General features: G+C 47.1%; 1 protein-coding gene across 1 annotated transcript; it reads left to right on the plus strand.

Annotated features, from left to right (window-relative positions):
* Positions 1–12,450: 12,450 nt before the first annotated feature.
* Positions 12,451–27,501, plus strand: LOC128347238 (zinc finger protein 397-like). Its single transcript, XM_053301565.1, has 6 exons — positions 12,451–12,665; positions 13,823–14,344; positions 14,963–15,084; positions 16,104–16,626; positions 16,763–16,889; positions 26,143–27,501. The coding sequence occupies exons 1-6, from the start codon at positions 12,639–12,641 to the stop codon at positions 26,874–26,876; spliced, it is 2,055 nt and encodes a 684-aa protein (XP_053157540.1). The 5' UTR covers positions 12,451–12,638; the 3' UTR covers positions 26,877–27,501.

The raw sequence follows: 27,501 nt of genomic DNA on the forward strand, positions 1-27,501 counted from the left end.
TTCTGCTGTTTGCAAAAAGAAGGTAAGAACGCTTCCTCTCAACCCCTGCCTTACTATAGGGAACACCTCTTTACTTGTAAAAGAGAATGCTCTCTAGAATCCCCTTTACACTAATATTCCCCCAAACCAGTTTGGACCAGTCCTTTTAGAACTGGGGCCAGTCCAGTTCGATCTGGGTCTGGCCGAACCAGTCCAGTTCTATTCAAACTGCAGTTTGAATCGAACCGGCTTGCACATCCCTACTGTAAGATATTCCGAGGATGGGGCTGCTCTGGGAAGAAGCACCTGCATACTTGCATGCAGAAGGTTCCAGGTTCCCTCCCTGGCAGCATCTCCAAGATACGGCTGAGAGAGAGTCCTACCTGCAACCTTGGAGAAGCTGCTGCCATGAAGTGTAATAATATAAGTTGTAGTCCGATATTCAATTATGTAACAAACAGTTTGACTAGCAAGAGCAGCATGTTAGTTCCATTTGCTTTGTCCCACTGAGACCGTGGAGGGGAAAAGGTACAGAGACTGCATCCCTGCCCATGCCTGCGGCAACACACCACTATCTTGAACACTCAGGGAGTCCACATTAGAAGCCACAAACCCCACTGCGGATGAATGAATGGACATTAAGGTCCTCGGGAGAGGCCTGTCTCCAGTTGCCAGCTCACCTGACAGCAACTTGGGATCAGGCCTTCTTTGTCCTTGCTCCTGGGCTCTGTTTTGCGCTCCTTATGGATATTAAGAACATAACATAAGAACAGCCCTGCTGGATGAGGCACAAGGCCTGTCTTGTCCAGCATACTGTTTCACACAGTGGGCCACCAGATTTCTCTGGGGACCACACAGGCAAGAGGTATGTGCATGCCTTCTCTCCTGCTGTTGCTCCACCATGACCCCAAGATCTTTCTCCTGGTCAGTCACCGACAGCTCAGATTCCATCAGTGTATATGTGAAGTTGGTGGTTTTTGCCCCAATGTGCTTCACTTTACACTTGCTTACATTGAACCACATTTGCCATTTTGTCACCTAGTCCCCCAATTTGGAGATATCTTTTTGGAGTTCCTCAATCTCTTGTGGATTTCACTACCCTAAATAGCTTAGTGTCCTCTGCAAATTTGGCCACTTCGCTGGTCATCCCAACTTCTAGATTGTTTATGAGCAAGTTAAAGAGCACTGGTCCCAGTACCAATAGCTGGGGGACCCCACTTCCTACCTACATCCATTGTGAAAACATTTATTCCTACTCTTGTCCCCTTATTCCATTTATTCCTACTCTTGTCCCCTACTCCATTTACTCCTACTCTTGTCCCCTTATTCCATATTAAGGTGTAAGAGTTTTAGCAGTGATAATAGAGGCGTAAGAGTTTTAGCAGCCTTTAAAAGGGCCTTAAAAACCTATCCTTTTAGTCTGGCTTTTAGCCTGCCCCCCACAAGTCCTGCTATGCTGCCTCATTGTGGCAGGGGGTGAGTGTTCCTGGGAGGGTTGAGCGAAGTACACCAGGAGGTATACTCCCAGTAGGGTCACCCAAAGCACAGAGGTCATCCCAGCTGCCCAGCTAAAGCAAGCAGGCACCTATATTGGGCAGCAGCGATATAGGTAGGTGCTGGAGGCAGACGATCACTTCAGTGACAAGGACAAAGGCATCATTTCATACTGCATGGGATAAGACAATGGATAAGGCAAAAAAAAACCACTCCTGTATTTTTATGGATAGACAAAATGGAATGATTGTCAACGTAGTGCCAGATTATGGGCCCCTCAGGTGGGATGGTACTCAACATGCTACTAGGGAAGAGCTGAGGATCTCTCAGAGTACTGATGGTGTTTATTTCTTGTTTACACAGTCAGACAGCTGTTATTGACTGGTTTGTTTTATCCAGACATCGAGTCCTTCCCAAGGACCTGGATGGCTGAATTTTATTCTCAATGTTGTTGCTGTTTTTATTATAAATAGAATAAAGGCTGTTCCCAGTAAAGTTGCTTTTTGTAATTGGCTGATGGTGATTTCTGTGGCCCCTATGGTGTTGACACTCTATGGATGAGAAAGCTGGACCTTGAAGAAGCAAGACAGAAAAAGCTTTGATGCTTTTGAACTTTGGTGCTGGAGAAGACTTTTGAGGATACCATGGACAGCCAGGAAAACAAACAAATGGATCATAGAACAAATCAATCCAGAATTTTCACTCAAGGCACAAATGACCAGGCTCAAACTATCATACTTTGGACACATTATGCGAAGACCCAGCTCCTTTGAGAAGTCCATAATGCTGGGGAAAGTTGAAGGAACAAGAAGGAGAGCACAACCAGCAACAAGGTGGATGGACTTGATTACGACAGCAATGAATGCACCACTGAGAGACCTTAAAAGCCAAGGAAGACAGCTCATCCTGGAGAGAATCTATCGATGTGGTCGCCAAGAGTCGACACCGACTTGACAGCACGTAATCAATCAGTCAATCTGTTATTACTGAATTATTTTAAACTAGTTTTAATTTTGTGTGTGTTTATCTGTTTTTTTAATATATTTTTGAATGACCTAGAGCCATCTGGGTGAGGCAATATAAAAATCTGATTGACTGATTGATTGATTGATTAATGCAGCTTTCAAGTGTGGAACTGCTGCACTGCTCCCTGGTTAGCAAAGAGCTCTCCTGATATTGTCCTTGGCTTTAATGAGGTCAACAGAAAATAAATAAATAAATTATTTGCTTGTGCCATTTATATACCACTTTCCAGTAAAATGATCTCAAAGCCGTTTCAAATTAAACACAAATAAACAAATGTTCCCCTCCACCCTGAAGTCGCATAAGATCCAAGAGAAGGAGAGGACAGTCGCAGAGGAGAAGGGAAGGGCGGCTTCCCACTCTGTCGTTCCCTCTTCCTCTGAGCCAGTTTAGCCCACCCCACCTACCTGGGCAAGCATTCCTGGCGTTTACTTCCTCCTAGCAAACCCAGTTCCCCAATGCCAGAGATGTGGGCTTCCTGTGATCATTTCATGATGATAAATAAATTAAAAAAAACAGCTCTGCATACACTCGGGAGCAACAGCACCCTTTGTGCTTTGATCATATTTCTTGCTTGAAAAGGGAGCCTCAGCCTCAGTGCAGATGCTACACAGGTGGAGACTGAACATGCTTATGAGAGAGCGGGGATCCGGCCCGCGCCACCCTCTCCCCACTGCATTCGGCACAACATCTGAAAGAGGCTGCTTGTGTCCAAGGAGTGTGTGTGTACTCACCGTGCTAGTGCAAACCTTGCTGAATGCAGCCCCAACCCCAGACATAACATAGTGTACAGTGAATGTGTACAGTGAATGCACACAATTTGTGAACCAATCAGCACACAAAGAGGTAACATGGAGTGAAATTATGCATGGGGGTTTGCCGGTAGGACCTGGGTGGTATCTGATTTGGCCAGCAAAATGCCCTAAGGTGTGAGGGTGAACATGTTTTGGATAAACCAGAAGGGGACAGAGTAGAGCCAGGAGTTGAGCAGAAGGAAACACATGACAGATTGCCAAACAGGTCAAATGATGGTAAAGGGGATAGCACTAGGGATGTGTGAATCGATTCGAGTACAAAATGATTTGTACCCAAATCTAGCTGATTTGGGTGATTTGTAGACAGAACAAATCACCCCTGTGCTCAATTGCCCAGATTCGGGTACAAAACAAATCACCCCAGATTCGGACCCAAAACTTTCAGAGATTTGGACCTCCATTTTGTGGCCAAAGTGGGTTGGGTCCAATGGGTGGAAGCTACCACCCAAAATTCAAAGAAATTGGGCAAAGGGGTGATTTTAATTTAATTTTATTTTTTGGTAGTTGGTGCATCTTTAAGCTTTTTCATAGGGAATAATGGGGATTTCAGCAGCTTTATAACTCCACATGAGGGGCACCAGGGGGGCCCAGAGCAGGTTTTAGTGGGTGGTAGTGCTCAATGGGTGCAAGGAAGCTACCACCCAGATTTCAAATAAATTGGGCAAAGGGATGGTTTTTTTTTAAAAAAAAAATTGAAGTTGGCATGTCTTTGTGGCAGATGGGTTCCAGGGGCTGAAGAGTGGGTCAGGTGGTAGTTCCCCAATGCGTTTCTGCTACCACCCATATTTCAAAGAAATTGGTGAAAGGGGTGATTGTTTTTAAAAAATTGAAGTTGGCGCATCTTTAAGCTTTCCCCCTATAAGGAATAATGGGAAATTTCAGCAGCCTCATAACTCCATTTGTGGGGCACCAGGGTGGCCCAGAGCAGATTGTGGTGGCACATAGGGTGCCAACCACCCCCAAAATGACAATCCCATGGGGCACTAGGTTTTGTTGTTTTCAATGTCTGAGGTGTTCTGAGAGTAGGTTCTCTGGTAGGAAATGAGAGTGGATTCATCATTTTGCACCAAAGAAGATTATGAATGAACAAAGAAGAGCAGTGATAGTGGATCTATTTGACATCTGAGTGGTAGCTTCCTTGCACCCATTGGGCACTACCACCCACCACAACCTGCTCCGGGCCATCCTGGTGCCCACCTCCCCAGCGAGTTATAACTAAGGTTGATGAAGTCCACATTATTCCCTATGGGGAAAAGCTTAAAGACACATTAACTTCAAAAAGAAATTCAAAAAAACAACCCCTTTACCCAATTCCTTTGAAAATAAAATTTTGCCCCCCTCACCCCACCCCCTATGTCTGACATCAGATGTGGGTGGTTAGCCATGGCCACTGCCTCTGATGTCAGACTCGGGGGGGGTGTCAGGGCTGCGAGGCGCCGGTCACCCAACGGTGGCTACACCCTGGGGTGGTAGCTTCCTTGTACCCATTGGGAACTACCACTCACCACAACCCACTCTGGGCCACCCTAGTGGCCCCCACATGGAGTTATAAGGCTGCTAAAATCCCTGTTATTCCCTATGAGGAAAAGCTTAAAGACGTGCCTATATATATATCCCACATTCTTTGAAATTTGGGTAGCAGCTTCCATCCATTGGGCACTACCACCCATCGCACTCTTGCCCCTGGAACCCATTATTTTGCCCTGAATCGATTCGGATTCAGAAAATTTTGAAACAAATCAAATCTGGTGTGATTCGGGGGGCAGATTCAGACCCAAAACAAATCAGGGGTGATTTAGTTCAGGTACAAATCAAATCAAAAAAATCAATTCGTGCACATCTCTAGATAGCACACACCAACACCAGATGAGGGACTTGGTGTATAGGTGTGGATATACCAATGCCAGAAGCCTCCAAGCCAAGATGGGTGAGCTGGAGTACTTGGTTACTAATGGAAACATAGATATCGTGGGTGTAACACAGGCATCCCCAAACTGCAGCCCTCCAGATGTTGCTGATTTTTTGTGGCTGGGTATGCTGGAAGTTGCAGTTCAGCAACATCTGGAAGGCCGCAGTTTGGGGATGCCTGGTGTAACAGATACCTGGTGGAATGGTGAGAACCAGTAGAACACGATTATTCCTGGATATATGGAGGAGAGGACTGGGGGAGGAGTGGCACTGTTTATTAAAGAAGGGATAGATTCCAATAAGCTAGAAAACCTAGGTGGACCCGAGTCCTCCACAGAATCATTATGGGTAACATTACAAGGACTGAAAATAAATGTGTTACTAGGGACATGCTATCGCCCTCTGGATCAAACCACTGAGAGTGATGAGGAATTGGAGAAACAAATAAGAGGTGTCCAAGTGAGACAGGGCAGTAATAATGGGTAACCTCAACTACCCTCACATAGACTGGGTAAATTCACATTCGGGTAATGACAGAGAGCCCAGATTTCTAGACATGCTAAATGACTGTGCCTTAGAACAGTTGGTCACGGAACTGACCAGAGGGATGGCAACCTTGGACTTAATCCTGTGTGGTGCCCAGGACCTGGTGCGAGATGTCAGAGTTGCAGAACCATTGGGTAGAAGTGACCATAGTGTGATCCAATTTAGCATATATGCAAGTGGAGAATTGTCAAGGAAGTCCAACACAGATCCGTTGGACTTCAGTAGAGGAAATTTCTCAAAAATGAGGGGACTGGTAAGAAGAAAGTTGAAAGGGAAAGTCAGAAGGGTCAAATAATCCCAGAAAGCATGGAACTGGTTTAAAACCACAATACTAGAAGCACAGTTGGAAAGTATACCAAAAAGGAGGAAAGGTACAACCAAATTCAGGAGGACGCCAGTGTGGCTAACTAGCAGAATCAGGAAAACTATAAAAGAGAAGAAGACTTCCTTCAGAAAATGGAAGTCCTGCCCAAATGAAGAGAACAAAAAGGAATATAAACTCTGGCAAAAGAAATTCAAGGAGACAATAAGGGATGCAAAGAGAGAGTTTGAGGAGCATATAGCTAGAAGTGTCAAGGGGAATAACAAAAACTTCTTTAAATATATCAGAAGTAGGAAACCTGCCAGGGAGGTGGTTGGACCCTTAGATGATGAGGGTGTGAAAGGGATTATTAAGGAGGATAAGGAGATTGCAGAGAAGCTGAATGCGTTCTTTGCATCCGTCTTCACGGTGGAGGATACTGACCATATACCCTCTCCAGAATTGAGCTTTTCAGGTTTAGCGGCTGAAGAACTTGGCCAATTTGAGGTAACAAGGGAAGATGTTCTAAATGAACATCTGATCAACTGCCCCACCGCGGTTCCATGCACATCCCTACCTGCCTCGTGCAGGCTAGCCTAAGCCAACCACGTGACACAGCGCTGCTGCTACTACAAGGAAGGACGGGGCAGAGGGAGCAGCAGCAGTGGCGACACCAGTGACTGAGCTAGTCGACTGACGAGTGAGAGAAGAGCCGAGCTGGGGGAAGAAGGGGCCATGAGGGGCACAGGCACTCTCTGCTCTCCAGCACCACAGCAGCGGTTGCCCACCGGACACTGGGCAGCCGGCGCCACCACTCGAATGTGTGTGAGCAACGACTACAGCCCAACCAGAGGAGTCGTCATTAAATCAGTAACTTCCGCTAGTTCTCCTTTCTATTGTGCTGCATGGCTGCCTGTGGGGGTTGGGGTCTTGGGTGGGTGTGGGGGAGAGGGCTGGGGGGTCTTGGGTGGGTGGGAGAGAGAATGCTGGGTTGTCTTGGGTGGGTGGATGGGTGGGTGGGTTGGTCTTCAGTGAGTGGATGGGGAGAGGGCTGGATTAGAGTAGGTTGGGGGTATTGTGGTTGGGTGGGCGGAGGAAGGCCTGTGCTGGTGTCTGGGGTGGAGGGCTGGTTTGGCTGTCTGTGTGCCTGCCTGTCAGGGATGGGGTCTTGGATGGGGGGGCTGGTTTGGAAGGGAGGGAGTGATTTGATTGTGATCCATTTCCCCCATGGTCGCTTGGTCCATGATTCTCTTCCAATGTGATGCTGTATAACTTTTTTATTTTTTATATATTGATATCTTGCATTTCTTCTGGAAAGTCCAAAATACATATTTATTTTTATCCTCACAACAACCCTGTGAGGTAGGTTGGGCTGAGAGATAAGTGATTGGACCAGAGTCACCCATTGAGTTTCATGGCTAAAAGGGATTTGAACTTGGGTCTTCCCTTCCTGATCCCAGTCCAGCACTAGAGAGACACTCTACAGTTGATGAGGTGGTGGTGTTGCAACATGCAGTAGTGAAATACTCAGCCCTCTACACAGCATTTGTGGACATTCGATTCCATTTTGAGGTTTTTTCTGTGGAAAAAACCTGAAGCAACTAACATAGATTGGCGTCTGCTCTTGCTCTTTCAAAAATTGTTTTCTAACACATCGTTAAAAGTAAAGTGCAACTTACTGGGGTTATTATCAAACACAATATCTGTTAAGAAGGGAGTCAGACAGGGTTGCATCCTGGCTCCCTCTTCCCAATTTCTAAATTTCTTCACTGGCAATTAGTCCGGATGATCCAGATTTTCATGCTCCAACATGGGCAGGTATCCAGGTTCCTCTTTTGCTTTACGTGGATGATGCCACAGTAATTTCGCACACACCACTTGGCCTGAGAAGAGCTCTCAGGAGTGTCTCTCAGTACTGGTCCAAAAATCGGTTGGAGATTAATTATCAGAAAAATAAAATTCAGATTTTTACTAAAAGACACAAGACAGTAAACTGGTCAGTTGGGGCAACAGAATTGAACAGGTGCATACATTTAGATATCTGGGGGTGGTTCTTAATGCCACAGGCTCTTGGAAGCTCCACATAACCAGCGGTATGTAGTCAGCTCAGAGACGCGTCACAGCCAGCAGCAGCCGGTGCAGTGCTGCGAGGTGGCAGTGGGGGGGGGAGAGACACCTTTAAGGTGTCTCAACACCTTAAGGTTAACGTGCAACAGCCCCGCCTCGAGGGTCAGGGAGGAGGCGTTGCAGTCATCTATCGAGAGATCCTCCCCGTTTCCAGGTGCCTGGTCAGGAAATCTCAAAATTTCGAGTGTTTGTCCTTGAGGGTGGGCCTCCGAGACAGGCTGGGGATTCTGCTGGTGTACCGAACACCCCGCTGCACTTCAGTCTCCCTACCTGAGCTGGCGGGGGTGGTCTCAGAGGTGGCATTGGGTTCCCCCAAACTTATTGTTCTGGGGGATTTCAATGTCCACGCTGAGGCCCCCTTAGTGGGTGCGGCTCAGGATTTCATGGCCTCTATGGCAACCATGGGCCTGTCTCAATTGGTATCGGGCCCTACCCATGTGGAGGGACGCACTCTGGATCTGGTTTTTGCAGACCAGGAAATAAATGATCTGGAGGTGGGGGAATTTGAGACAACTCCCTCGTCATGGATAGATCATCATCTGGTGGGGTTTAGTTTGACTGCTCCGTCTGCCCTCTGCAGGGGTGGTGGGCCGATTAGGATGGTCCGCCCCTGGAGGCTTATGGATCCACTTGGATTCCAGACAGTCCTCGAGGAATTTCCAGTGTCCAGAGCTGGTGACCCTGTCGAGGCCCTGGTCGATCTCTGGAATGGAGAGACGGCCCGGGCTGTTGACACAGTTGCTCCTAAATGCCCTCTCCGGCTTGGTGGAGCCCGATCTGCTACTTGGTTTTCCTCAGAGCTTAGGGTGATGAAGCAACTCGGGCGACGGCTGGAACAATGCTGGAGGAAGAGTCATGATGAATCTGACCGAACACGGGCTAGAGCCCATTTTAAGGACTACGCTGTGGCGGTGGGGGAGGCGAAGAAATGTTTTTTCTCCGCCTCCATTGCATCTGCTCAGTGCAGACAAACAGAGCTGTTTTGTGTGGTAAAAACATTGCTCCACACATCCCCCCAGGTAATGGGGGAGGAATCATCTACAGCTCACTGTGATCAGTTTGCCTATCACTTTGCAGATAAAGTCGCTCGCATCCATGCTGACCTGGACTCCAGAGTTTTGGCAGTTCCAGCAGATGTGCCTTTGGTACCATCTGGTCCCGTTGTGTTGGATTTGTTTCGATTGGTGCAGCCTGAGGATGTGAACAAGATACTGTGCAGTGTGCGGGCGACATCGTGTGCTCTTGACCCTTGCCCTTCATGGCTAATAAAAGCTGCCAGGGAGGGGACAGGCAGATGGTTGGAAGTGATCATTAATGCTTCATTAAGGGAGGGCAGGATGCCATCGTGCCTCAAGGAGGCGGTGGTAAGACCACTATTTAAAAAGCCCTCTCTTAATCCCTCCAACCTGGACAACTATAGACCTGTGTCTAACCTTTCCTTTTTGGGCAAGGTGATAGAGCATGTGGTGGCGTCCCTGCTGCTGAAGGTCTTAGATGATACGGATTTTCTGGACCCTTTTCAATCTGGCTTCCGCCCCGGGTATGGGATTGAGACTGCCTTGGTCGCTCTAGTGGATGACCTACGCCGGGAACTACAGGGGGAGTGCGCTCCTGTTGGTTCTGCTGGACCTCTCGGCGGCGTTCGATACCATCAACCATTGTATCCTTGTGGGCCGCCTCTCGAGTATGGGAATAGGACATACTGCGTTGCAGTGGTTCCGGTCCTTTCTTGGGGAGAGGGTACAGAAGGTGGTGCTGGGGGACTACTGCTCAGCCCCGTGGCCGTTGGCCTGTGGAGTCCCCCAAGCTGTTTAACATCTACATGAAGCCGCTGGGAGAGGTCATCCGGGGATTTGGACTGAGTTGTCAGCAATATGCGGATGACACTCAGCTCTACCTCTCCTTGTCATCTGATCCTAGGGAGGCGGTGGATGTCCTGAATCGGGGGCTGGAGGCCGTGATGGGTTGGATGTGGGCTAATAAACTGAAATTGAATCCAGACAAGATGGAGGTACTGTTGGTCAGTAGGAGAGCCAATCGGGATGAGGAGATTTTACCAGTTCTGGATGGGGTTGCACTCCCCTTGAAGGAGCAAGTACACAGCTTGGGGGTACTACTGGACCCAGCTCTGCTTTTGGATGCTCAGGTGGAGGCGGTGGCCAGGGGTGCCTTTGCACGGCTTCAGCTAGTACGCCATCTGTGTCCCTTTCTCGAGAAGGCAGATCTGGACACAGTTACCCATGCCTTAGTCACACCGCAGCTTATTATTGAATATGTAACTTTACCTCTGTCTATCCTAGTCTAGGCACCATGGTAAAACTTCGTGGGGTTTGTCAAGTCTTGCTTTATTATTATTATTATTAGTAGTAGTAGTAGTAGTATTTATTCATACATTCATTCATTCATTCAATTTCTATACCACCCTTCCAAAAATGGCTCAGGGCGGTTTACACAGAGAAATAATAAATAAATGAGATGGATCCCTGTCCCCAAAGGGCTCACAATCTAAAAAGAAACATAAGATAGACACCAGCAACAGTCACTGGTGGTACTGTGTTGGTGGTGGATAGGGCCAATTACTCTCCCCCTGCTAAATAAAGAGAATCACCACGTTAAAAGGTGCCTCTTTGCCCAGTTAGCAGGATAGTAGTAGTGATGGTGGTGGTAGTAGTTTCCCAACTTTATGATGATGACTTTAAAAAAATTCTTCAGCTTTCACATTTATGTGCAGTTGCTGTTAACCAACGGGTTATTATCTACTTGGCAGACGACGACCAATTTCCATACCAAGGAGGAGAAACTTCAAAGTTCAAAGAAACTTTATTGGACTCTGCAGAGTAACGAAGTGGCCGTCTTGGGGATAACTCCCAAAGGCAAGACAGACCCTGGGGAGTAGTCCGCCCACAGCTTTTACACATACAAAAAGGGGGGGGGGGACATCAAAGCACACATGACACAGGTGGGCATACAATAGACCACCAATCCAATCACTGAGGGTGGTACATCATCATACAGCATCATTCTAAACCTTGAGCATTGCAGCGTCTTGGGGATAACTCCCAAAGGCAAGACAGACCGGGGGGGGGGTCCGCCCACAGCTTTTACACATACAAAAAGACCACCAATTGGTGGGCATACAGCTTTTACACATACAAAAAGACCACCAATTGGTGGGCATAGAATAGACCACCAATCCATCATACAGAATCATTCTAAACCTTGAGCATTACAGCAGGACCATTGTAAGGGCCCAAAATGTATCAATATCAAATCTACACAGCATATGATAACCAGCACATCACCCCATAGCGGTAACTGCAAAGACAGCAATGGGGAGTGAAAGCAGTAAATAGCTACTATCAGCCAGCCTAGTGGCCTGACAGAACAAAGAACAGAGTATATACTGTTGTTAACACATCAGAGCCAGCTTGCAGAAGGCACTGACCTGATTCCCACAGTACACAGACAGTCAGGCTAACAGAGATCCAAGACAGACTCACTATGGCTCAGGCTTAACCCTGCCATACACACATAGTCCAGACTCATGGGTATTATTGCCTTGCAGTTCTGGAAAGATGGGGAAATGGAATAGGCGGCATATTTAAAACTGATTAAGTAAATGCTCGCCTTTACTTTTAACAAGCATATTTTTCACTCCTGTTAATGTATTGAAAGGTGATTGTTGCCGATTGCTAGAAACACAAGGAGAGGGGAACCTGATGGGTGCCCAATTGTCACCCCCCCCCCATTACAAATTACGATTACAAAAAGAATGGCCATACATTGATTCACCGAGGCGTGCAACTGTGGCTAAAGTTGTCATCTGTTTCTTAATTTAAGAAAGGCACTGATAAGGATGTTGCTTTTTGAAAACAAAGAGTTGGGGTGATTCGGGGGGGGGTCCCTTGCTTGCTCTCTCTCCCCGCCGCCCTGCTTCTTCCCATCCCTTCCCGGACGGGTCCTTTCAAGGCCCCCTCCCCACTTTCCTGCATTGCATTTCTCATTGCTGTCCTGGGAGATCCCCCACTCCAGATGCATTTTGCATTCACCAGATCCCTTGGAGGGGAAGATGCTGCAAACGTTTCAGGCGTGAGAAAATCCAAGGCTGCTTTCCTACGGGAGGAGGGAAGTGAGTCCTCCAATGCACAGTTCTCTGATTGATTGACCCCGCCCCCAATGATTGGCCCGCCCCCAATGCTCCTCTAGGAATTGCCAGTCGCTCGCCTTAACCCTTCGACTGACTCTGACCCGGAAGCCCAAGCCCAGCCAAGCCACGATCCCTTCTCCTTTTGCTTCCTGGCAACATTCACTGCAAGGGTTAAATTGCAATCCGGATTCCGAGAGAGGCTCGTGGGAGGGTGGCGGAGGCGGCTAAATTGGGGCGGCCCCTCCCTGCGCAGCCCCCACACCTCCCTCCAAACCTCCCCAACACCCCTCCCCGCAGCATGAGTGGTCTCCTCCAAGATGGCTTGGTGAGTGCAAAGGCAGGGGGCGGGGGGCGGCACGCATAGCGGAGGACGGGCGGGTGGGAGGCGCAGAGGTGGGGAGGGGGCGCTGAAAGGCTCCGGCGGGGGAGTGATGCCCAGGCAGGCAGGGAGGGAGGGAGCGAGGCATCTCTGGGCTGAAGAGACAGCCCCTGTCAGACAGATCCATCCATGCAAGGCTCACCTTTTCCCTTCTCGGTTAGGACGGAACAGTACTAGAGACGTTATGAGCAAAGGATGGATCCAGAGGCTAGCAAGGCTGGAGTGGGCCCAGAGACAAGATGTTAAAATGCCCTCTCCCCCACATGAAGCTCAGCTCCTGAAGTAAAGAAATCTTAAATGAAGCTGAATAGTGGCAACAAAAAACATAGTAAAATTTATATATATATACCCACACACACATATAACATCATCCTAAATTATTTTTTTAAAGGTTTTGCAAATTGTGGACGATGCAAGTCATTTAATGGTACTAGAGAAAGACATGCTGTTCTGGTAGCTCCAGGTCTTAACACTCACATCTGTATGGCCTACGGCTGTAATAATAATAATAATAATAATAAATCAACACTCACATCAGTTTTGGAGTGTGGTTCGAGTGTTGGACTAGGACTGGGGAGACCCGAGTTCAAATCCCCATTCAGCCATGAAACTAGCTGGGTGACTCTGGGCCAGTCACTTCTCTCTCAGCCCAACCTACTTCACAGGGTTGTTGTGAAAGAGAAACTCAAGTATGTAGTACAGCGCTCTGGGCTCCTTGGAGGAAGAGCAGGATATAAATGTAAATAATAATAATAATAATTAATAATAATACAACTGAAGGAAGCCCAGGCGGGTGTGTGGCTGGGGGAGTCAGTCATGTGACTTGCGTCTAAGCTCCCCCCCAAGGTACTGGGCCCCCAGACAACTGTCTCCCCTTGCCCTATTATAATTACGCCCCTAGATGGATCTCTTTTCTCTTCGGTAGGAGAACTTTCATACACACGACTCTGCTTCATCTCTTAAGTTTTGGCTTTGTTCTGTTTTATATGGAGCACCACCCCTCATCACTAGCTGGATATGTAGATAGATAATTGACTTGGGAATTTTGGTCTCTCTTGCTGTGTGTAATGTTTGCATGGACTATGACATGTTCACTTTTGCAGGGTATGGCCCCCACTCCCCCCAATCCAGACATTTCTTGCCTTAAGAAAGAAGAAGAAACGGAAGAAGAGGAAACAGATCATTCGAGTTATGCTGAGGTCTGCTCTCCAAAGATGGAAGAGGAAGACTCAGATATCCCTGAAACAGGAAGATGCCCTGAAGCCTCCCAAAATGAAAACAGAGAGGGATTCTGCGAAAGAAATGGTCAAAAAATCCTGGGTGTGGACAACACCAACTTAGAAGTATGGCACCAGCACTTCAGGGAGTTCTGCTACCAGGAAGCCAGAGGTCCCCAAGAGGTTTGCAGCCAAATCCACAACCTTTGCAACAGTTGGCTGCAGCCAGAAAGACACACAAAAGCTCAGATCGTGGACCTGGTGGTCCTGGAACAGTTCCTGACTGTCCTGCCCCCAGAGATGGCGAGATGGATCAGAAAACATGGTGCAGAGACCAGTTCTCAGGTCATGGCCCTAGCAGAAGGCTTCTTGAGTCTGGAAGAAGGCAAGAAAGAAGAAGAGCCACAGGTGTGAGAATATTTCATCCAGGGGCAGGGGTGCATATCAGTTCCCTGATTTTTTCTGAAAATCACGCAGAGAAGGGATGTCCCAAGCTCCATAGGCCAGGTCTGGATGTGTGGGACAGGAGAACCCTTAGGAAGAACTTTAAATTTCCAGGGAGCGAGGAGAAGTAGAACTGGAAGCACTTTCCTCTCAGCAGAGAGCGGTTTTGTGTTTGCTGCCACCCGAATGGCTGTGGTATCCATAAAACCTGCAGAGAGGCCAGAAATGTCCAGGAAGAGGAGCTTCTGACTACCCCAGCTTCTCCCCATTCCTACCTCCTTCCCTGGCTGTTTTGGTATCAGGAGGGAGTCTGAGATGCCCTCTTTGAGTCCTCTCCTCATCCCCATGCTGCCCCCAAGCCCGAAATGAGGCATAGCATGGAGGTCTCTGCCCCCTGCACATCTCCCTTGTTCTTACAGAGTCTGCCTCTTTCCCTTGGCTTCAATCAAAGTTGCCCACCCAAAAGGTCCAAAATGCCACTGAGGAAGTTTTGGGTTGTGTAAGGGAACCCCCTGGCACCTCCTCTTTATTGCTTCATTCCATCATCTGTGAAGATGAACTGTTTTCCTCTTCTTCTTTCAGGGTCTGGTGACATCTGAAGGGATGGCTGCATGTTGCACAGAGCAGGAGGGGACCCTGCTGCATCCAGACCAAAGGGCCCTGCACAGGAATGCTGGAGAACTGGGGGAATGTGGCCTCCTTGGGTAACAAAATAGTTCACAGAATTAAAAAAATAATGGGCTGGTCCAGACAGTACATTCAGACTGACCCTGCCTGGATGCTGTGTTGGGTTGGCTAGGGACAGTTGCTCTCCCTCTGCTCAAAGTAAGGGGGCCACCACTGGGAAAGGTGCCTCTGTAACTAGTGAGCAGTGGTTCTCTTCCCAGTTAGTTCACATTCAGGAGAGCAGAGATCTTGGGAAAGGGCTTATCCCACAAGACGTTTGAAAGGAACATAGGAACAACCAACCACAAATATTTATATTCCCCTTTCGAATAAAAGTTCTCAAAGCAGTTTATATATCTTCTAGGGAATTGAACTTGGGGCCTTCTTAATGCAAAGCAGATGCTCTATCACTGACCTACATCCCCCATACTTGAAGGTGGCATGCTTGGGTTTCCCATCCAGGTACTGACCACACCAAGACCAGCATGGTGGCTGTACCATATGCTCTGAGACATGCTCTGGGGCCCATGAACACAAGAACAGCCCTGCTGGATTAGGCCCAAGACCTATCTATTCCAGCATCCTGTTTCCCACAGTGGCCCACCAGATGCCTCTTAAGTAGCCCACAGGCAAGACGTGCAACTGCTCCCCTGCCACTGGAATTTGGAGGCATCTTGCCTTTGAGGCTGGATCTTCTTCCCTTCTAATTTTCCCCAATGAAAATTAAAAATAGAAAGATTTTTTAAAGCTATTTATTTATCTGATTTATAAACCACCTGATATGCAACATTTCCAGACAGTTTACAAAATATTCAGAAAATCTAAAACAACCTACAGTTAAAAATAATAAAAACTGTTTAAAAACAAGGAAATCCATATAGGTAGACCTCCCCAGACAATCTTAATAGGCAGCCCCCAGACGATCGTAATAGGCAGCAGGGTTTGTGACGAAAAAGGCATTCTCTGGCAATGATTTATTTGTTTACTACTACTACTTTGGTCTGTCTTCTCTCCTGGTGCTCTATATTACATATGTGAGGTTCTTAACTTTTTGTAGGATGGGTTCCCCACTCCCTCAGATCCAGGGACTTCTTGCCTTGAAGGAGGGGAAAAGGTTGGCAGAAGAGGAAGGACACTCAAGTGGTGTTGCAGGCTGCTCTTCCAAGATGGAAGAGGAAGACCCAGCTAACCCTGAAGCAGGAAGATGCCCTGAAGCTGTCCATGCTAAGAGCAGTGAGGGATTTTGGGAAAGAACCATGCGGAAGATGCTGGATGAGGACACCAGCAGCTCAGATCGGAAGTGCCAAATACTCAGGCAGTTCTGCTACAGGGAGGCCGAGGGACCCCAAGAGGTTTTCAGCCAACTCTACAATCTTTGCCTTCAGTGGCTGAAGCCAGAAAGCTGTACAAAAACTCAAATTGTGGACTTGGTAGTACTGGAGCAGTTCCTGACTGTCCTGCCCCCGGAGATGGAGAGCTGGGTCAGAGAATGTGGAGCGGAGTCCAGTTCCCAGGCAGTGGCCCTGGCCGAAGGTTTCCTCCTGAGCCAGGCTGGGGATATAAGGCAGGAAGAGCAGGAGGTGAGAGCATTTCATCCTGGTATTTCTGTGGGGCAGGACACATGTGGAATGGATTTGTAAAAATGCTCCCCAGTGCCTCACCTTTTGGGGGATTGTCACGTTGCCTCTGAAGGTGATAATGTTCCTCTCCTTTCAGACTCCGGTGACCTTGGATGAAGTAGCTGTGCCTTTCCCCAAGGAGAAGCAGGCTGTGCTGGACCCAGCCCCAAGAGATCTGCACGCAGAAGCCTTGCTGGCATACTCGGGGACTGAGGTCTCTTTGGGTAAGAGACCTATCTTTTTTCCATGGCAGACCGTGTGTGTGTGTGTGTGTGTGTGTGTGTGTGTGTGTGTGTGTGTGTGTGTAAATGGACTGGCTTGGACAATACTTATGGATGGGCCCCACCCCTGTGTGAGGAGGGACACGGCTTGGGGTGATTAAAAAACACTAAAATCAAAATAACTGTTAAAATTGAAAACTGTAAAAACAGATCTTAAGCTGAATTTTGGGGGACTTTTGCACTTGTGGGGGGCATGGTTGTCTCAACCTGCCCATATAGGCCCCCTATTTAAGAACCCTGCTCTGGAGATCCTGAAGCATCATCTGTGCCCGTTTGGCCTTGAAGCCTCCCTGTTGAGGCCCCGGCCTTATTTGGAGCAGCTTCTGGCTTGGACTTTGCATGCCTGCCTGTCCCCTTGTCGATGCCTTTCACCTGGCAGGCTGTTTCCCTGCTGTATTCCTTGGATGCTTTTCCCCTTCTTGTCGTTTATTTATTTGTTAGTGTTTTACTGTGTGAATGTTTTCCAGCTTTAACAGACTAGTATTCTTGTTAATATTGAAATGTAATCTTTGTATTGTTTTAATGGCTTCATATATTTGTAATTGTTTTACATATACTGTAAATCCCCTTTGGATAATTTTAATGAAAGGCGGTCTACAAATCTGACAATCAATGAATCAGTCACTATTTATCTTTACGTTTATATCCCGCTCTTCCTCCGAGGAGCCCAGAGCAGTGAACATGGTTATGTTTTTCCTCACAATAGCCCTGTGAGGTAAGTTAGACTGAGAGCAAAGTGACTGGTCCAGAGTCATCCCGTGATTTTGTTGTGGTTTGGTTTGGTTGTTTATCGTATTTATATACTGCCCCCTATAAAATGTCTGAGTGATTTATGATTAAAACACAACAATTAAAACCTAAAATTGCATAAAACTAGTTAAAACAACCAGCAGTGCAACTTTTAAACATTATAAACTGAAAGCTGATACAATAGGTATGTTTCCAAAAGTCATGGCCATGAATGAGTGGAGAGGCTGCAACAGAAACGTGGACCAAGCCACTGCCACGTCCCCACTCCCCCGTGGGCCACATCCAGTTCGTGGGAGGATTGATGCTGTGTTGCCGCACCTCCCCTCCCAGTCACATGGTCTTCCACCACCAGCCCCTCTGTCTCTCTCTGGATTAGCGTTCAGTTTATTCTCTCATGTGGAATCCAGAAAGAAGCAAAAGGAACTGATTGATGACTACTTCACTCAGGCCTCAAAAACACAACACCGTGCACGTAAGGTAAAAGATGGGGGCTGAGGTTTTCCAGATTTGAATATTTATTTTGATGCATATCACATTACACAACTTATACATATGCATCGTGATCCCCAGGCGAAGTGGGCGAACTTAGAGATAATGTTACAGAATAATTTACTCAAATTGCCTTTGATAAATAATTTAGGTAAGGAGAAGAAGAAGAAAAGTAACCCTATTATTAATACGATTGAGATGGTGTGGAAAAAATGGCAAAATAAGTTGCTTCCAAAGATGTCACCCTTATTAGAAATGAAGACATATATGTTTGGAAATATGTCCTGTTCAAAGGAATATTGGCAGCATTTAGGAGAAAATTGTTTTATTAAACTTAAGGATTTCTACTCAAGGACCTCAAATTTGCCAAAGATAGATTTGATGAAAAGGATCACTTTGGTGAATGATAAATTTTGGTTATTTACAAATGGAATTATGTATATATTATATAATTCTGAGTTTAAAATGGCTGCAACTTGCTCTTTGGTTAAATTTGAGCAGGTGTATGAAGAGTTATTAACCCCTGTGGAGCTACCTCGAAATTATATAATATCTTGTTGAATGTTGATGCTTTCTCATTTTTAGGAATAAAGCTTTCCTGGGAACAGGATATAGGAAATTGTATAGACTCAGTAAATTGGGTTAAATTAAATAAACCTTTAAAATGGACAAGTAATGTTAGAATATGGGAGCAACAGATCAAAATATTATCTAAATGGCTTTTTTTTTTTTTTTAATAAAATTTGTACACTGCCTCAAACTTTCATCTCTGGGCGGTTAACAATAGCATAAAACCAGTTAAAAACATATACAAAAACTTAAAAACAATTTAACAATTTAAAAATGAACCAGGAATTAAAATCCAAATTTTTTTAGGAAGCTGAGAAAGCTTGGGCAAAAAGATGGGTTTTCAGGTGTTTTTTGAAAATTGCCAGAGATGGGGAGGATCGTATCTCAGCAGGGAGTGCATTCCACAATCTCGGGGCAGTGACTGAGAAGGCCTGTCTCTGTGTAGCTACCAAACGAGTTGGCGGTAACTGGAGACGGACCTCTTCAGATGACCTCAATGGGCAATGGGGCTCGGAGTGAAGAAGACGCTCTCTTAGATACCCAGGGCCTAAGCCATTTAGGGCTTTATAAGTTACTAGTATTTTTAAGCCCGTTATAATAACGGGCGCTAGCTTTCTTTTCCCCCTTTAAGCTTTCTTCATATATATATATTTTGTGTGTCCCTGTTTCTCTTTGTTTCTTTCCTTTCCTTCCTTTTCCTTCTCTCTTTTTTTGTTTTTTATATGTTTTATTCTCTACGTTATCTTTTTCTCTCTTCTTTCTATAATGGGCATGTTCTTTGGTTTTTGTGTGTGTGTGTTTTCCTTTTTCTCTTTTTCTGTTTTTTCTCCCTTCATTTTTACCTCTCTTTTTCCCCTTCCTCTCTCTTTGTTTATTTTGTTCTTTTCTTTCCTATCTCTCTCTTCTCTCTTTTTCCTTCTTTATTACTTTTCTTTTCTCTATTGTTCTGTCTCCCTCCCTCATTCCTTGTTTTGTCTTTTGCTGTCTGTTTTTCTTTTTGTCTGTCTGTCTGTCTCTCTCTCTGTCTGTCTGTCTCTCTGTCTTTGTTTTCCTCCACCCTGTTCTAATTTTCCATTCCCTCTGTGGTTTTTTTGCAGGGGACAAAAAGTTCCTTCCCGGCCCTCAATAAGGGCCACCAGTAAAACCCACACTGCATCTAGGGACAGGAGGGAGGGGGTTGGTGCTCTTAATGGACTGAGAAAGGGAAGCCGGAGTGTGTACCTCTAGTCAGCCAAAGACCCCCCGCCCCGCCTACCTCAGCCAATCTGCTGCAAGAAATGGCCTTGTGCCTTGTTTGAATGAGGCAGCGGTAAAGCCATGCCCCAAACAAATAGAGAGTGGGCGACTGCATTCTTTTCACAGATCTTTTGCATCACATGTAGTTTGGCACTCATTCTCACCTTTTTTGAAGATACCAAGCAGTAAATCCAGTTGCACCCAAGAGATAAATCAAATATGTTCCAATCTTATTGAAGGCTGATTCTTCCTCCCCATATTCAATAAATCTCTGGTTTATTCTCACTTCTTTCCCTATCTGTCAAAACTACTTCGAAAGGTACTTACTTCCACAGGGACCTAACCACTAATTGCTTAGGGAACTCTTGATTTTATGTGCTATGAGTGGAATTCTATAAAAAGAAAGGGGGCAAGATGCGTGTCTTGGGGTGCGCGCGTGTGGATCGGCGGCGCTGGCTGGGGTGAGAGGCGCAACCGCCTGCCTCCTCTCCTCCCACGAAGTCGCCGCCTCGCAGAACCTCTGGTTGGGGGCCATGGCTTCCCGTGCAAGGAGGGAGGAGAAGTCCGCTTGAAGACGGAGGGAGAGGAGAGGAGAAGGAGAGGAGAGGACTCTGCGCTGCCGCCCAGGAGAGGATTCGGCCAGCGTGCCTCGCAAGCTGCTGCCTCCAGAGAGCGCCGTCGCGAACAGTAAGGGCGGACGGGCTTCCTCTGCCCTCGTTGCCCCGCAGGGGTCGGGGCGAGGAGGGGGTAGCGATGATGAGCCATCAGCACACATGTGTGTGTGTGTGTGGGGTGCGCATGTAGAATTGCACGCTGAAGAGGCGGGGTGGTTGCATTGCGCTCCCTTGCGAAGCTGCCCCGGGCGGCCGGGGCAGGGGGTGGCCTGGTCTGATGGCCGTGTCGGGGAGCGAGACTTGGGCAGCTAGGAGGGCGGGAGGACGGGCGGCGGCGGCGGGAACTACATGGGCTTACTTCTGCCCTCCCCGTTGCCGTTGGCGGGCCAGCTGCTGCCGTCTTTGCTCTTCTGCCGCCCGCGGGTGGCCTGGAGCCGCCGCCACCTCTGGCTCTCTGCGGCTGCCGCAGCCACTTCTTCCCTCCCTGTGGTGGTGCCTTTGGCCTCCCTGTGGGTTCCCTGCGGCTGCCGCAGCCGCTTCTTCCATCCCCGTGGCGGCAAAACAACAAACATGGCCGCCTGGTGCCTGTCTCCGGTTCTGCTTCGGCCGTTCTGCGCATGCGCTCTGCGCATGCTCAGAACGGCCGAGGGAGGCATGGACACACGCTTGGTGTCCGTCCACGGACGGACACCAAGCGTTTTATTAGAGAGGATAACTAGCACTTCGTATTTTGTCTGGAAGTCTGTTGGCAGCCAGTGTAGCTCCATCAGTAAAGGAGTAACATGGTCTCTCCAAGATGACTCAGAGACCAACCTGGCTGCCACATTCTGAACCAACTGAAGTTTCCGGACTACAAAGTAGTCAAAGTGAGGTACAAAGGCAGCCACGCGTAGAGTGCATTACAGGAGTCAAGTCTGGAGGTTACCAACAGATATACCACTGTTTTGAGGTCACTGATCTCGAAAAATGGGTGCAGCTGGCGTATCAGCTGAAGCTGATAGAAAGCACCCCTGGCCACCGCCTCCACTTGAGAAACCAGGGAGAGGTGTGAATCCAGAAGTACTCCCAGACTGCGAACCTGTTCCTTTTGGAGAAGTGTGACCCCATCTAGAACAGGCAGATCAAAATCATCTCTAGAGTTCTGACCCCACACAATAAGTACCTCCATCTTATCTGGATTCAGCTTCAGTTTATTCTCCCTCATCCAGCCCATTACTGCTTCCAGGCAGGCATTTAGGGAGGATATGCCAGCTCCTGAAGAAGTTGACATGGAGAAGTAGAACTGGGTGTCATCAGCGTACTGGTAACATCCAGCTCCAAATCCCCTGATGATCTCTCCCAGCGGTTTCATGTAGATGTTAAAAAGCATTGGAAAAAGTACAGAGCCTTGCTGGTCACTATACATACTCGGATTTTGATGAGCAGCAATCTCCAATTGACACCATCTGGAATCTATCCGAGAGGTAGGAGCGGAACCACTGTAAAACAGTACCTCCCACCCCAACACCCTCAGACGTTCCAGAAGGCTATTATGGTCGACAGTATCGAAAGCCGCCAAGAGATCCAAAAGGACCAACAGAGTCACACTTCCTCTGTCAATTGCCAGTTTGGAGATCATCCATCAGGCCGACCAAGGCAGTCTCCACCCCATAGCCCACCTGAAAACCAGTTTGAAATGAGTCTAGATAATCAGTTTCCTCCAAGTCCACTGGGAGCTGAGAGGCCACCACCCTCTCAGTTACCTTGCCCAGCCATGGGAGGTTGGAAAAAGGCCTATAATAGCTCAAGTCTGAGGGATCTAATGCAGGCTTCTTTAGAAGAGGTCTAATGATTGCCTCCTTAAGACATCCTGCCCTCCCTCAGAGAAGCATTTATGATTTCCACCAGGCTGTCTACAGCAGCCTCCCTGCTAGATCGAACCAGCCATGTTGGACAAGGGTCAGGAGAACAGGTGGTAGGGTAGGCCTCACTGCTCCAAGCAGCTTGTCCACATCCTCAGGAGTCACAAACTGAAACTGATCCAGTCGAATGACATAAGAGGAGTCGTTGGGAACCTCCAGCTCAGACATCAAATTAATTGTGCAATCTCCATCTAGGTCGGCCCAAATCCGAGAGATTTTATCTGTGAAAAACTCTTTAAACACATCACAGCGGGTAACTGATGACTCCAAATTCTGGTTCAAGGGAGGAGGAGCAGATTCTAGTCCCTTCACAACTCCACAGGACGTGAACTGGCAGAGGGAATACGGGCAGAATATAACTGCCTCTCTTCACTTATTACCTGAGCCCCGATCTTTAGATGTGCTCTGTGTTGCAATCTGTCAGATTCGAATCGAGTCTTTCTCCACTTGCGCTCCAGTCACCTACCTTGCCACTTCAGCCCCCGTAGATCTTCCGTATACCGATGGGCCTAATTTGAAGCAGGTCGGAGGGGACTCTTGGGAGCAATCGTGTCTACTGCCCTGGTGAGCAAGTTGTTCCAATTCAACCAGGGCTGAACAGGATCACCAGCAAAGCCAACACTGAATCCCTCCAAGGATTCTTTGAATCTTAGTGGATCCAATAACCTCTTCGGGTGGACCATTCTAATGGGCCCCTCACCCCTATGGAGGTGGGAAGTGGTTGTAAGTCCAACCTTAACCAGATGGTGGTCCATCCATGACAACAGGAAGATCGTAGGAGTCCCCACCCATGGAACACCACCCTGATAAGAGTAAAAGACCAAATCAATTGTGTGACCTGCAATATGCGTCGGTCCAGAGACCACATGGGATAAGTCCATAGTTGTCATGGTTACTATGAACTCCTGAGCTACCCCGGCAAATTGGTCCCGAAATGGACATTGCAGTCCCCCAGCACCAAGAATCTGTGAGACTCCAACGCGAGTTCTGCAACCAAGTCCATGAGCTCACTAAGGGATTCTGCTGGGCAGCGAGTAAGGGATTCTGCTGGGCAGTGAGGTGATCGACGGTACACCAACAGAAGTCCCAATCTATCCCTGTTCCCCAAACTCAAGTATACACATTCAATATGGTCTGATACCCTAACAGGGACCCTGGTATGGAGATGTTATCCTTGTAGACCACAGCCACTCCACCTCCCCGCCCACGTCCCCTCACCTGCTCCTCTACAGAATATCCTGGAGGAAGAAGCTGGGACCAGACTGGACCACTAGACTCCCCCAACCAAGTCTTGGTAATACATTCCAGGTTGGCCCCTTCATCCATGATCAAATCATGGATGAGTTCAGATTTATTTTGGACCGACCTGGCATTACAGAGGAGCAGGGAAAGGCTATGTGGGTTGTTGGCAGTGCTCCCCGAGGTCAAAGAGCTGGCAGGACAGCTGGAAGGGGAGACCGCTATTAAATTTCTGACTACCCTTCTCCTGGAATGGCCTACTGACCTGCCAACATTACTTCTTATGACCCCAAGGAAGATGGCGAAGATTTTAAAAAATCTCTAATGCTAACTGTTGGAGAGGGTGTATGGAATTAGGCTCTTATAAACATATGTGGTGGGATTGTGTCAGAGTTAAAAGTTATTGGCAAGCAGTGGAAAATGAAATAATAACTACCGTATTTTTCGGACCATAAGACGCACTTTCCCCCCCAAAAAAGTGGGGGGGAAATGAAGGTGTATCTTATGGTCCGAATGCACTAGCCGCCGCCCCCCCCCACCCGGCGACCAGATTAGGGGCCAAATCCGCCGAAACTACAGCCACTGCGGAACTCCCAGGCGTCCTTTGCGCCCAAAGCCCCAGTTGGGGCCGAGACTTTTCAGAGAGAGGAGCTCTGTTTGCGAGCTCCTCTCTTATTTGAACAACTTATTTGAACAACCTCTCTCTTATGGTGAGGACTCGGGCGGTGGCTGGGAGGGAGGGAAGGCGGGTGAGCAGTCGGCCACGGCGGCTGTAGTTTGGACCGATTCGGCCCGTCATCGGAGTGTGGGGGGTGGCTTTCTTGTGTTGGGCGGTTGGGTGGGTGTTAGAAACTGGGTGCGTCTTATGGTCAGGTGCGTCTTATGGTCCGAAAAATACAGTAAATTGAGAGTTTTGGTAATGCTTAATATAGAATTGAGATAACTGCTTTTGTTTACTGGAAATAATATAAAATTGGATAACAGTGTTTTGGTAAGGTTTCTTATATTAGCAGCTCAACCATTAATTGTTCATAATTGGAAAACTGCTGAAAATCTTAATATCAGTAACTGGTATAAAATAATATGGGAATATATGCTTGAAGAACTTATTTTAGCTTGATGTAATAATATGTGACAAAACCTAAATAGACATGACTTTAAGCAGGTATGGATACCAGTTATAGAAACAGTGGAGACAAATAGGGTTTATTATAATCCAAATAAGATCTTGGTTGAAATGGTTAAGAAGCTGATGGATTGAATATATAAGTATGATTGATATACCAGTAGAATAAAACCTATACCAATTGTACATATTTTCTTTCTTTTTTCTTCTTCCTGGCATATTGCAAATGTTTCTTTATCTTGTTGTACCATCTTGTTGTAACGTTAATGTATATTTCTAATATTTAATGAACTAATTTTTTAACAAAAAACACCACTGAGATGCGGCGGAGGCATCAGTGCACTGATGATGCTGCAGTCAAAATTGCCAGATGATCTCCCCTGGTAAGGAGACGCTGAGAAGCACTGGAGACAAGATTGGGCAGGCAGATTCCTATAGCGTAGGGCAGACTGCTCTCCACTGAGGACTTCCTTCTGTCTTTGGTCTACAGTGCATAAACATGCTAAGGCACCACGGATCCAGTTAGCCCAACAGGGTCTTCTTTGGGGGGCAGCAGCTGCAGCTCTCCAGGGTCTGGAGGTTGAACCCGGGGCCTTCTGCCTGCAAAGCAGGTGCTTCACCCGTTGAGAAATGCCCCGCCCCCTGGTTCATCACATTGGTTTCCTGAGCAGCTTCCTAGCAGTTCAGAGCAGCACGCATGCCTTAATTTCATGTAGTCAGACAACAACTAAATGAGCCAGGTAGGTTAGGCTCAGAAATTGCAACAGGTCTGAGGTCTGCCTGAGACCTTGGTAGCCATGCTGAGAGCTGAACCCAGGTCCCGATGGACCAAGTCCAGAACTCGATATTGTCAGCATCTTTCCACAGAAGCTATTTAATATTTATTTAAATTTATTTCATTTCATTCATTCATTCAATTTATATACTGCCCTTCCTAAAGTGGCTCAGGGTAGTTTACATTAAGATCAAAAACACATTATAAAACAATCCAAAAAAACATTGAAACCAGATTAAAATTAAAACTAGATATCATTAAAAGCCAGGCTAAAAAGACTTTAAGGCTCTCCTGAGGGCCTCCAAGGAAGATAATCTTATATCCATGGGGTGCAGATTCCAAAACCTAGGGCCAACAACTGAGAAGGCCCAATTCATACTATTAATTAACTATTAATTAGCCATTTGTCCCCCAGGGAAGAAGAGCAAGGAAAGGGTGTGTTTTCCCTGACTGGAAGCTCCATGTTTCCCTCATCAGGTTTCTTTCTTCATTCTAGTACGTGCTGGAAGGAAGAGCCAGAAAGAAGATGGAAAGTGCATGAAAACGGGAGCAAAGCTGAGGCCAGGGAAGAAACTGGTTCCTTCTGGAGAGGGTGCTATGCACAAAGTCCAACAGGACTCCAAAACAAGTGAGACACAATATATATGCTCAGAATGTGGAAGGAGCTTTAAGGGCAAGAGAGGTCTTGTAATACATTTGAGAATCCATCCACATTCAAAGCCACATATCTGCTCTGAGTGTGGAATGAGCTTTAGTCAGATGAACAAACTTAGTACACATCAACGAATTCACATAATGGAGAATACAGTGAGGGAAGCAAGCAATCCCTCAGCTTCCAAACTCACCACCATGCCCAAGACCAAAGAGCTGTCGAAGGATGTCAGGGACAAGGTTGTAGACCTGCACAAGGCTGGACTGGGCTACAAGACTATCGCCAAGCAGCTTGGTGAGAAGGTGACTACAGTTGGCACAATAATTCGCAAATGGAAGAAACACAAAATAACTGTCAATCTCCCTCGGTCTGGGGCTCCATGCAAGATCTCACCTCATGGAGTTGCAATGATCATGAGAACGGTGACAAAGCAGCCCAGAACTACACGGGGGGAACTTGTCAATGATCTCAGGGCAGCTGGAACCATAGTCACCAAGAAAACAATTGGTAACACACTACGCCGTGAAGGACTGAAATCTTGCAGTGCCCACCTCCATGGGGATAGATCCATGAGGTAGATCTGCCATTCCCAAGCAAGAAGTTTGTAAATGTCTCAACTCATTCATTTCACGTGACATATTGATGGTATGGTAATATTCCATGCTCCCTGATTCTTCAAGTGTTGAGAAGCTCAAGGAGCTGCACAAAAGGTTTTAGAGTGTGTGTCTTTGTGCAATGCTGGCATATTTGCAAATCTACATAAAGTGCTGGGGAAGAGCAGGCAGGTGCCATGACAGACAGGGCGTGTTCTCAAAAAAACCCAGCACAGCTATCCATGGCCCCAGTAAGGTTCTTCCTTCCAACCATTAGCAGAATATAGACCTCTTTCCCCAAGCCGGCTCCCTTGCATCTCCCCAAACTGTTTTGTAGCCTCCTCAGTCTTGGCTCATTGAAGAAACATTTTTAGCCATTAAAAAAACTGCTCTAGAAAGAGCAGCTGACTTTCACTGACTCTCCACACATCCTTATATTTTTGTTGCATGTTGAGCTTTTTAGATCGAATGTGCATTAAAGATATGACATTTATTGGTTTGTCAAAGTTCTTACTTTATATATTACCTTACTAATTTCTGTCTATAGTATATAAATATATATATATTACTGTACTAACTACTAACTCTAATAAATGCATATTTATGTTGA

This window comes from Hemicordylus capensis, chromosome 2 (assembly GCF_027244095.1).
Source record: "Hemicordylus capensis ecotype Gifberg chromosome 2, rHemCap1.1.pri, whole genome shotgun sequence".
Lineage (NCBI taxonomy): Eukaryota > Metazoa > Chordata > Lepidosauria > Squamata > Cordylidae > Hemicordylus > Hemicordylus capensis.

Bases quoted from the DNA above. Each gene is read 5' to 3' on its own strand.
- LOC128347238 (XM_053301565.1), top strand. From the start codon at position 12,639: ATGAGTGGTCTCCTCCAAGATGGCTTG. The intron at 14,345-14,962 runs GTGTGAGAATAT...TTCTTCTTTCAG, and splicing joins AGAAAGAAGAAGAGCCACAG to GGTCTGGTGACATCTGAAGG. The intron at 16,627-16,762 runs GTGAGAGCATTT...CTCTCCTTTCAG, and splicing joins TAAGGCAGGAAGAGCAGGAG to ACTCCGGTGACCTTGGATGA.